Raw genomic sequence first — 12574 nt, forward strand, 5'->3', positions numbered from 1 at the left:
GAAATTATACAAGAATTAATCTGTTTCAGTCACTGTGCTGCAATGTATTTTTCTTCCAGGTGACAGAAATATGTAAACAATGTGTGGCCATCCACCCATGACAACTGTACACTAAACACTAATTTTGCCAGTCCTTGAAACAAACTGTTTTATAAGCCACACTTTTGCATCTGTCACCAGAGGAAAAAAAAAAAAAAAAAAAAAAAAAAAATCACCTTAGGGGAGCTACAAGAATGTAGAGAAGGACAAACAAGCTCAGATGTAACTTTTTAGGGACATGGTTCAGTGGTTTGATGGTAGGTGATGGTTGAACTAGATGACCTTAGAGGTTTTTTCCAACCTTAATGATTCTATGTTTCTATGAAAAAGAGATGTTAGACAAATCACAATAAACTCATGATTTATTGCAAACCTTGCAAAGTAAATTGCAAGGCCATATGCTTAGTTTTAGCAACTAAAACAGAAATCTACACAACAGAAAACATACCCTTTTCTCTAGAGATAGCCAAGTTACTCGATCTTTTCACTGAATACCCTTAGGGGGTCCTGCTACATATTATGCAAATGTCCTACAAAGGACAGGAATGGGTAAGTACTTGGACAGACGAAGAACAGAGTATATTAAAAATAACATTGCTAGGATAAAGTCAAGTAGTTATGAAACAAAACCACTTCCCTTGGTTAGTTCTTTTCTGATCCAAGAAGTATCAGATTGCAAACACTTCAAAAAATTTTTAAGGCAAAGAAACCATTTAAGAAAGACAGTGGGATGGGATTAACACCTACTCTGTTGGAATTAATGATGTTAACACCCTGTCATATCATAGAGATATAAGCGGTACATTATAACACTATTACTCAATTGCTTTTAGCCCTTAAAATGTCAAAGAAAATCTAAAACTGTAAACCTACTGATACTGTAGTCTCACAGAGAATGCAATCTGTGAACTTGGTATATTTGGGCAGATGAAGAACATAACGTATTAAAAATATTAGGACGAAGCAAACCATATGCAGAACACATATGAATAAAAATGAGGAAATTGTGCAAGAAAATACACTTGAAATTTTTATTAGAGTTCACCAAATGATTCCACCTTCCTATTAGTCACTTTTTTTTTATAAAATTGTCATGCAGAGAGCAACACTGAAGTTTGCAGAATAAGATAACTACTATGAGCTGAAGTCACTGTTCCAGTTGACTAGCTGTACCTAAGGAATCCCTAACAAAAGCTCCTACAGCACCCAAGTGATAAAAAAAAAAAAAAAAAAAAAAAAGACTTCTTTCCATATTTTCCTTTCAAATTGATTAAAAGACACTTCCAAATCAGAATTTACTTTACATCCAGAACAAGACAACTAAGGAGACAACGTTGAATTTCAAACATGCTTATTAAAAAGTTGAATTGTGGATCAAGAGGATGAGAGATGGAAGCAGATAGGTATCTAATGTAACTATCGTAACTAATGGTTTAGTAGAGCTCCTCAAATATTGGATGGTATGTGTACAGCCACTGGAGTGATGAAAATACAGTTAATTATGCCCTCCATGCATTCTTATTCACGTGAGAAGAAAAAATACATGCTTTGCCTCTTTGTTTTCTTTCATTGACTTACACAGAACAATGACGATGCTAATTATGTTCATATATGCTGCTTGGGAGTACTGAAATTAATTCTACACTGAAGGAATTGAATCAAGACTAGTTTAGACAATAGAACTAATCTATGTCTTTTGGAGGTCATGTGTATAGATGAATCTTTCCCTTCAAAGGACAAGATGGAATAGAGTATTTACTATCCAGGTCTGAAAGCTGCTAGACACTACATGATTTCACTGCAGAAACAGCTTACAGATTTTCAAGCTATTTTCCTGCTCACACTAGAGACTCTTCACGAGATTTATTTCCCTGCTAATTCATGAGCTAACTTCACCTGCTCACATAGTTCTCTCTTCAATGGTATGCATGTAAGTCCTACACCGATAGCCTACAAGCGTACAGCAGGTAAGATACTCTGAGTGGTATCTGATCATTATCACTTTCCTACCTCATTAGTAGCTTTTCCTTCTATACTTGCATGACAGCTTGAGATAAGTGGAAAGTTAAAACAAGACACAAATTAAATGCCGAGCCAGAGTGTGGAAACAATTTCACAAACATTTGAACTTCCTTTAAATTGCAAAAAGAACAATAACTGATGTTAGAATAGAATTTCTTGAGGATATTTCTGTATACTTTATGTTATTAAGTTCAGTGATGTCTGGAATCTGATAAGAATTTAATAAAATATAATTGACATAGCGCTATTCATTCTGTAATCTAATTACGTCATTTTGTTTATAATGATAGTTGGCTTGTTTCGTTATGAACACTGAGTCAGTTTGTTTTATTACTTTGTTAAAAGCTATTGGATTTTATAAAAGCATCAATACAGTAATAATTATTGAGTGCTATAATTTAGGGAGGAATGAATGAGCACATTTTGGTTTTGCCCTCATGTTCACTAATTGGAACTAAGTGACAGGATAATCACAGATTTTCTTTTGTTATTGGATATTCCATCCACTAGCAACTTTTCTGAACATGTATCTAAATTTATGCTTCAAAGACTTAAACGCTTGACTTAGTGCTAACTAGAATATTCCGTTGTCCTTTCCACCTGTAACTGACAACATTTGGATGTAGATTTTTCATTATTCCAGGCAGGTATGAGTTTAAAGCAAGTATGAGTCTTCCGGTTCAAGATGCTGTTGAAATGTTCATTGTTGCCTTTTAAAGGCTGTAGAACAACACCTACTGTTTTTTTCCACTGCATAGAGTCCATTGTTTCACAACCAGAAAGGTCATCACTGCCATCCACAGTGAAGACATGAAGTCACTGCATGTGTGCTATTTGGTACAGAATTTAATCACATTTATTTGTAGAAAAACAAAGAAACCAACAACAACAATAAAAAAACCCAACAACCAATGATGTAGCATTGAAAAGACATCTATATGCTTAGTTACTAATGAGTTACTTTTAGGTAAAAGGAAAAATCCATACAACTACACAAACACTAGCAAAGATAACATGGGACATAAGCTAATATCTCATATAAGAGCAATTACAAAGTAACTTACCATTTTGTTCTCTCTGGACTCCAGCAGCAAGCAAATCTGGTTCTCCAAGACTTATATCATTAAGCCTGGTTCCCAGACACTCCATGCAAAGATGTTTGCACCATTCTTCTGCCTCTAGTTCTGGAAAGATAATAAAAATATTTAAGATATAATGTTGACAGTTTACTCAAAAATGGCAAAAAATCACTACCTTCTCACAAACTACTTGGAGTTATTAGCATAAAGTTCCACATCTCTTTCTTAATCGTGATTTAGAAACCTATGTAAGAGTTTAGAATATTAGGACTAAATTTCTCATTTTCGAATTTGGGGATAGGATGTGAAGTTAACATAAAAGAGAAAGAATAAGTGAATTTTCAAAGCAGCATCTTTCTAGAAAGCTTGCTTGAAATATAGTATGATTTAGAAAAACTTGAGATATAATATCTGAAATAGCATTTTCTGCTCTTTAGCTAAATCTGAACTATTGAAAGACCTTTTTTTAAAAGAGTCTAGAGTATTCTTCTAGGACCTAAGGAAATGACTGCAATCGGAAGCTCTTCAAAAACAATTTTTCCATCTTTGCTGTACAGAATGCCTATGCCTGCCAAGTTAGACAGAACAAGGAATTTTTTCAGTTCAGCTCAACTACTTCTGGTCATGTAACAACTTGTTCATTAGTTGGAACTTTTATATAAAAATTCAAATTTTCCTTTCTGAGTCTTCCTTGCATCCCAATGATCTACATCTGAGTGCTCGCTATCTGCCAGTCTACTGCAATGTGAACTCTCCCTGAGACATTACAATAGCTCCTCTGCATACCCAGCCTCATGCTATCCACTATCAAATCTGATGTCACAAAATCTCTGGCACTGGCCAAACAAACGTCTCAAACTGGCATTCACACAGTGTGAAACCATAGTTAATAAGAATTACACATATAAGCTGACTGCCTTTTATTACGGAGCAGGCTTCACCTAAGGGAAACCTTCTGGAGAGCAGGCTGGGCACAAGGCCCAGAAAGACTATGACAGTGGGTGTTCAATGTCTGATTGTCCTTAAGACTGGTTGACTTCATGTAAGAGATTATTCTTTAACATCATTGTCTCAAAGCTTGCTGGGGACATAGAAGAACAAGTCCAAGCAAATCCTGTGCAAGGGTTGTGAAACCCTTTGTCAGAGGGACACAGATGGACAAGGCCAGGGGCAATGAGAGAGAGATAAGCCGCAGCTTAATGGCCACGAAGCGGCCTTTTATGTGGGCTTATTTCAAGGAAGATGGCCATCTCAGGAGGTGCTGCACATGACTTACCCAAGCACCCAGGAATGCCATGCTGGCAGAAGGATAAAAATGGGACCTACAACCATGAGGTTGAGGTTTTCTGGCAACAGATACCACATGAAGAAGAAGAGGCTTCTGCTATGAAAAACCTCACGACCTGCCTTTCTCCCTCCTGGACTTGCTCTGTGCTCTAGCACAATGCTGAAGAAGAACAAAGGTGTCTGCCATCAGATTCCTCACTATGGAATTCCTGCATGCTGACGGACTCTCCTGGGCCTGCTGCTTCCTCCCGCATTGGCTCTGTGACTTCTTCCTGCTACCTGCTTGCTGCCCAAGGCCAGCCACGCTGCTGCTGCTCTCCTGCTGCTTCTGCTTTAGACCTTCGAAACGCCGTGCAATGGGACTGCTGCTGGATCCTGGTGCTGACTATCCTCACTTTATGCAATTCTTGCTTCTTTCCTATCTTTTCCATTACCCTCCTTCCCTTCCCCATCTCCATGAATAGGATTTATAATAAACTGGTTGGACCAATATTTGAACCATTGTTTCTTAATCTCACGCCAAGCGTGTTATATTAAGAGAACTTCCTCTCCCTCCCTATAAAATGGAGCAAGACACTTCAGTCATCTAGAAATGTTTCCATTAAAATGCCATGCTTTTTTTTTTTTTTTTTTTTTGAAATTATTCCTATGTTTGGAGACATCTGGAAAATACTTTGGTGACAATATCTCCAATGCAGCACTGAAATTTGATCAGACACAAAAACCAGCAGTGCATGCATTCCTTGAAGCATTTGGTGATGATGACTCACAGTAATTAGCACAAATCTATATTGAAGCAAAATCTTTCCATGTCTAATTGCTACAGTCTTTGAATCATTGCCTAGGCAAGGGCAGAAATCTTTGCAGAAAAAGAAAGGGAAACAGGTCTTTCTTCCAGGTCCCCAGGACACATTTGGATAAACCGTTTTATTCTGGGCTGTGAGTAATCCAGACATTGATTGTTCCTAAATTATTTTGTCAGCTGATGGAGTTTCTTGACAGAAAGCTCAAATGACAGAGCCTGTTAGGAGAGTTTTGATACTAACATGGTTGCTGTCACAGAGACACAAAAAAAATTTAGGGTATTCTTCAGAGAACTGCAAGTCCAGAGACTTCCCCCAGCCCTTACTGATTTTTTCGCAGTCTTTAGCATCCAGATTCTCAAAGTTTGTCTTCTAATAATATCCTCACCTTCTTGTAGGAAGAGACAGAACTTTCTTTCGGTAACCTCAAGATAACATTTACTTTTGTATATAAGATGAAAATATTGAGGTACCAGCATACTGCTTCTTAACACTTTTAATAAAGGCACAGTCTTGATGGAAATATGGAGAGAGTAGGTATATTTCTGGACAATAAAAACTTAAGGATTGTAATAGGAATAAGATGAATTCATTTAAGAGCATAGCTCCAAAACTTATTTTCTGCTCATGCATGAAGAAATCTCCCTCCAGCTTTCTCTTCCTTCTTCCACCTTAGTTGTTTCCTTGCATATTCATGACATCTGCTGAACCAGAGTTGTGCCTATAAATCACACCTTCCCATGGAGGGGGTTTCACAAGACACACTGCTGTATGCTGCCAACAAAGGGATAGGGCAGTGCACTTGGCAAATGAGCAGGCCAAGTCCCCAAGAGAGGGCTTCTGCAGACTTGCCCTGGAACTCCAGCTGCAGATAAACAGTGGAGAATCAGTTCAGAAAGGCCAGCAGCACACAGGTACAAATCTAGTCTACTGCTCCTATGTTTCCTTCCCTCTCACATGTTCATTTTTGCCTAGATTGTATTACAGAACAATGAAAATGCTGTGAGGGTGAATAACTCCATGAAGAGCTTGCATTATTTCCTGGAGGATGACCGAAATGTTTTATATTTCTACATTTTTTTTCAATCTATATTTTATTTCATTGTGCCTGCACCCAGACTGAAAGGCTATACTTATGAAATGAGTAAACATATACAGAAGAAAATTTTCTACTTTTGGAAACATCTAAGGAGAAAGATAAATGTATTGGCATTTCCATAAATTTCACTTAATATCAGTATATATTCATAATAGTACTCTCAAGTTAAAGCAGCAAGATCTGTTTACATACATTCTCACACCACAATTCCAGCAGATTTTTGGGAAATCAAGCTGTTTCTTGTGAACATTTTTCTATTTTCACCTTCCCAGTCGACTCTCCTCTCTGTAACAGCAACATCTGGATCTTGAAAGTTTGGATTCAGAACTTTCAGTACAGCCTTTCAGAGCGGCAGTTTTATTTAAGCTGCTGTTTCTTCTTTGCAAGACACTGATGATAAGACCCAGATTAACCCATTTCCCACCTGTCACATGGAAGAAACTCTGTAACTGTAAGCACTACAAGATTACGGCTGTACCTTGCAACATAGACTGTAACCTACACAGTACTGCTGCATAACTCAAAATTTGTATCTTACAACAACTGTCATCTTAATATGACAGAGAATACAGTTTCAATGCAGAACTGAAATATCTTCACAAAGAACTGTGAGGATTTGTGTATGCTGTCAGAAGCATCAACATTATCTACAAATGTGTATGGAAGGTCAAGAGTACAATGATACTGTGTGAGTTAGTTTCACCTAATGCATCCTGATAGCTATTGCTTACTTGCAAGGGATTTCCTTAAACCTTTTCCTTGTCTTACATTTGAAATCTTTGGAAGCAGGTGAATTACATTTCAAAGCTAAAGTCGTATTTCTCCTTTCACTGTGCATATCTTTAACATAGCTCACCATTCATCTGTAGAAAGCCTGAATGCTTTGTGTTTCTGCGTAACAAATGAAATATTATTTATGAATTTTAAAATGTATTTATTATAACTTATAGTACATAAATTGATAAGCCAAAGTAGTAATCTTTAAGAATGACTGCTGCCACATCACTAAAGAGATATACCACTGTTAAGAAACTTATTTATTTTGATTATATGCATATATAGAAACATGAAATATTACAGTGGAATAAAGCAATACAAAACTAGCAGCCAAATTCTCTTTAATGCATATAGATTAAATTTACTGGTAGTAAATGCTGACTTTTTAGTGGTAACTGGTACTTGTCACCAAAAAAAAAAAAAAAAAAAAAAAAAAAAAAAAATTACTTTATTTTTAAAATAACTGAATTCTTGGAGTGAATGTAAAGCACGTTTTCACAGCTATAAACAAAATCAGAATGATTGCATTTTCACCTTGCTCATAATTTATTTATATGATGCTGTTACACAAATGTCATGAGGTGTCACAAAATACATACTGATGGGATACCTTAATTAGGCACTGGTTATTGTATAAATATTTTTGGGAACACAGCTTTAAACTTCTTATCTATAAATACACATCTTGATACTGGCAATGCTTTCCTGAAATTTATCTGAGCTTCCAGGTTATGCCTAAAGATATATGTCATTTGTACACCTGTTCTCAGAGGGATAAACTGGTGTCATACATACTCCAGCCACTGACACTGTACATTTCAGTAAGCTATACCACAGGATGATGAATGCATTTGTTGTTATAATATGATACAATCTCAATGATAAAATAATATCAGCAAATGGTGTTTGAAATGTAAATTTGTAATGATTAAGAGCTTTTCCAGCACTTAAAGTTTAAAACAAATCATGTTACAGAGCCTATTGTAAGGGATGGAAGTGGTTTTATACATATTAAGTATAAACCTAAGTACAAATATAAATTTATTCACCGTCCTTAGATATCTTTCTCTGTATTTGCTAGAAGTGTGGCTATCTTCAGTCTCCTAACTTAGAAAGCCTTTTGTTTGAGGACTAAAAACCTACGCCCTGTGACCGCTAATAATATCTCATTTTTTTTTACATTCATTTCCAAAGTTCACATTCTGAAGTCTTATGGAAGTTTATCATCACCCACCATTATGAACTGCCAGAAGAGCAGAAGAGAGGTGATCAATCTCCTGGCTCTGTTTAACTTTTGTCTCTTTGAGCAATGCCATCTCCAGATCCATAAGTTGTGCTCTATCTCCCAGGAGAATTGCTAGCAACAGTACGTTGTTGCATTGGTAAAAAGAAGAAAGGCTCAATATAAATGCAGCTCATAAACTTCGAAAATAGGGTTGAGAAGCAGCCCACCTAAAGGACCAAACGTTTAAGTTGGAAATAAAACATATGCAGTATAATAGGACGATAAAAGAAACTGTCCTTATGCAGACCCAAAAAATCCATGTCATTTTCCTAATGTTAAAGTCTGTGATCTTAACAAGTTAATTTTTTTTGAAACATTTTCTGCACGAGTTGTTTGGCTTGTCTTCCCTTTAAGTTGCACTTATGAGAAGAGCAAATCTAGTTGAATATCTTTACTCTGAATAGAAATGCAAAGTGTTTCCAGTTTGGATTAACAAGACTTAGATCTGATATTTGCTACCAGGAAGGAAAGATGGCACAGAAAAGCCACGTGTATCACTTTCTGTCTCTTAAAAAAATCACCTAACTTTAATTAGAAGTTAATAGGAAAAAAAAATAAATCACAGAATACCCACAGGACCACTGTGCTACTTAACTGAGCCGTATATAATATATACAGCAACTTCATTTCTATGTGACTACTTCTTTATGGTTACTCAGAAGAGTACATGGATATTACGTTTTGAGTAATAACATGCACTACTGATTAATGTTGGTAATGCATGAATGACAAAATTTTTTATAATAATAAATAGGCAGTAATGAAGGCAACAGAAGTTCTATTAAACGTAAAATAACAGAAAATTAATCTGTATGTAAACTAAAAATTTGCTTCTCGTTTAGGTAGCAACAAAGATAGTAGGCTGCAACTCTAAAAGCAAATTATTTATTAAAATTGTTTTTCCATTGGCAATTACACTTGAAGATCTGAGATCTGAAACTCACACACAGACCTTTTGCTTGTGTTTCAATAAATACCACCTCTGGAAACTGCTTTGTGTTTTCCTTGTGCTGTGATTCTTGAATCTTTAACCTGCAGTAGTTTCATTTGTTATTACATAAGTGCATATAACTAAGGAAAAAAGTAAAATGAAGGTTTATGAAGCGTGCATTATTTTGTAACTTTAAACACCGGTATATGTTCCTTATGCTTTTTTTTTTTTTTTTTTTTTTTTTTTTAAAACTGAGTGGAGACACAGTCTAAGAGCTATACAAAAAGAAGCTTTTATTCTCCTACCATTTCTTATTTTTAAAATGTTTTGGCATGAGGGAAGCACTGTTAATTACAACAATTAAGAAAAAAAGACATTTATTAATATTTCTGCTAACAATCATCAAAACTTATCTGGAGCTCTACATGATTCATCACAGATAGGGTTCCACTAATTTTACTCTTGTGCAGTTATCTCTGTTTGCAAATGGCCAGCGATGTGTCCTGGTAGTTCCCCAGCTATGTGAAAACTGACATTTTCCTGAAAATTTCATTTCTGAAAGTCTGATCAAGGGGATTAGGCAGCACCCAGACACCATACAGTACCATCTTTAATATAAATACCTACTGCACTATGTGAATGCCTTTGAAGGCACAAATGGCATTTAAAAAAATTTATCATATTGATGTTACCTTCCATTAAGCTATTTCCCTAAAGTGCACTTTATTTACACATAATATCTACATTCTTACCTACACTGCTCCTTTCCAGTGCACACACATGAATCAGACAAGGAAAGCACACCACTCATTACACGAGCTGCTGGATATATGACACAGGAGATATAATCTCCCCTTAAGTCAGGCCCAGAATGACTCTTCTGAGAGCATTTTTGTGCAGCAAAAAATCACTGACACCAAAGCAATATGAAACCGCATACAATATACGTGGTTTGTGTATTAAAAGCATTAATCAAATGCTTTTTAAGGAATTGTGCCTACTAACTGCAAGACTAGTTAATATGCCAGCATCATCATAATGACTCTGGGACTGCAAGAGTCCATGAACAGTAACAGCAAAGGAAATACTCCAGGAAAAAAGAGCATCCTTCTCTCAAACTCAGAAACACCACACACAGTTGACTAGTAGACTGTAACCAAAGTTACAACAGTAGAAAACAATGAAATGCTGCTTGAGAACATGGTTTCCATACAAAGAGAAAGAGAACTTTCTTGCTCAATTGTTACAAAAAAAGTGAATGTATAAGAAAATGAAGAGAGACAGTTAATCACTTATAGTTAATAAGTGATTTCCTCTGTTCCATGCTAGTACTAATGTAGCTGTTTTCCTCCTGTTCCTCTTTATTATTATTTATTTTTATTTTTTCTCTTTATAGCTATTTTCTGCTCTGAATTAAAGTGAACATCACTTTATTCAGTGATTAATCTTACAGAAACAAATTATGGCATTCCAAAAATAAAATGCCATCACAATTAATTAGTCCTTGAGGTTAGATTTCTAGGTACCTTTACAGATTGGGTATATTTCTTCACACTGTGGGCTAATGCTTTTCATAATGCCATAAATATTTATCAAGCATTAGTATGGCCAATGGTACAACAGCAAGCTGATAGAGCATCATTACTTGAAAATATCCCTGGCAACCTTTGCTCTCAATTCAAGTTTGCTTTCAGGTGCAAACTAAGAATCATGAAAACCTGCCTGAACAAAGAGGAAACATTTGCATTGGGACTGAAACTAGCAGGCCAGCTACAAGAATCCGGCATGGGAATTTGACAGTTCCCCAGGATTGTCAATTCATACCTGTTTCAACAGTTATTAATGTCAAATGACTATGGCATGAAAGTAAAATAACCTCAGGCAGCTTGTCTGTAGTGGGAATGTCAAAAACACCATCAATCAAGTGTCCAAAAAGGATCTGTCACCACAAACATAACATGCAGAGGATGCTATCACATCAACTTACGCAGCTACCCTGTGACTGGCAGTCAGCAATGGCATATGTCTGGTTTAAAACTTCATACTGTTTCAAATCTAGTTTACTCCTACAATACTTTTATTTCACTAGGGAAAATTAAAGGGTCCTTTTCTTAAATGTGTGGAAAATCTGAAGTATCCTTGTCAAGTATTCCTGTTACATCCAGTAAGAGAAACTATGTCCAAAGAAACTATTAAAAGTCCTAGGGTTTGTTTTATTAATTTTTATACTTTTTTTTTTTTTAAATATTCAGTCTTACATTTGAAGTAGTGACAAATTTTACTGATTGAAAACTAGAAGTTCTGTTTGATAAGTCAAATAATTCTAGTAGTATAATTTTCACACACAAAATCAAGGTGGTAATGACATGTTTCCTCGTGGAGGAGAAAAAACATGCAGCACTATCACTATATGCTTCACTGCTTTAATATCTTTGACCACACAATTTTTAATCCAGCCATCTGAGCATCTTCTGCATTAACTCAGTAGGAAGATGATTAGCAGGAGACTAGGAAGTCTTGGGAATCTCTCTGACTAAATGATATTACTGAAGCAAAAATAATTGAAAATAATTGCTTTGAATGCTGAGATTTATTAAACACTTCTCCATTTTGGCTGGGCACAGTGAATTCAATGTTGGTGCTGCATCCTTCCAACGTTGCAAAGAATCTCCTGCATGGTGCTATATGCTGCTTTTGAAATACTAGCAAAGCCACTAACAGAATCTTTCTTTTTTTTTTTTTTTTTTTTTTTTCTCTCCTTTGTCTGTGCTTCAATTTCTTTGATCCAAGAAAAAAGAGCATTTTGCCCCAAACCCTAAAACCATTGATGTGAAGAAGCAATTCTTTGCTATTATTGGACTTGATAACCAGGATTTTAAGACACTGGAAGTACAAAGAAACTGATTTACAGCAATTGTGATCAACTTCTTACTTACAAGATCATAACACAGTGTTCTACTTGACTTTCAATTGCATAAAATTTTACTCTCAGACAAAACTAAATATTAGCAGGAGAGGACTCTGCGTCTTCTATTTTATTCCTGGAAGACTTTAATGAGGTACTATTGAAAAAAAAAAGAAAAAAAAGAAAAGCACCTTAAAATCTGAATGGTCTATAATTAGTATCTTAAGAATCATAGAATCATCTAGGTTGGAAAAGACCTTCAAGCGCATCATGACTAACCACCTATCTTATCTGCTAAGGCTCTTTACTAGAGCATGTCCCTGAGTACCTGAGTTGTGAACTGATTC

The 12574-nt window shown here is 35.7% G+C and overlaps 1 protein-coding gene across 1 annotated transcript in view; it reads right to left on the minus strand.

Moving 5' to 3' along the window:
• DOK6 (docking protein 6) overlaps positions 1-12574 on the minus strand; it is a 235163-nt gene that overhangs the window by 90119 nt on the left and 132470 nt on the right. The window contains exon 4 of the mRNA XM_052704711.1: positions 3126-3245. Coding sequence (XP_052560671.1) covers positions 3126-3245 — 120 coding nt within the window. The remainder of the gene's footprint in view (positions 1-3125; positions 3246-12574) is intronic.

This window comes from Tympanuchus pallidicinctus, unplaced genomic scaffold (assembly GCF_026119805.1).
Source record: "Tympanuchus pallidicinctus isolate F22 unplaced genomic scaffold, pur_lepc_1.0 scaffold5, whole genome shotgun sequence".
In the NCBI taxonomy this organism is placed as follows: Eukaryota; Metazoa; Chordata; class Aves; order Galliformes; family Phasianidae; genus Tympanuchus; species Tympanuchus pallidicinctus.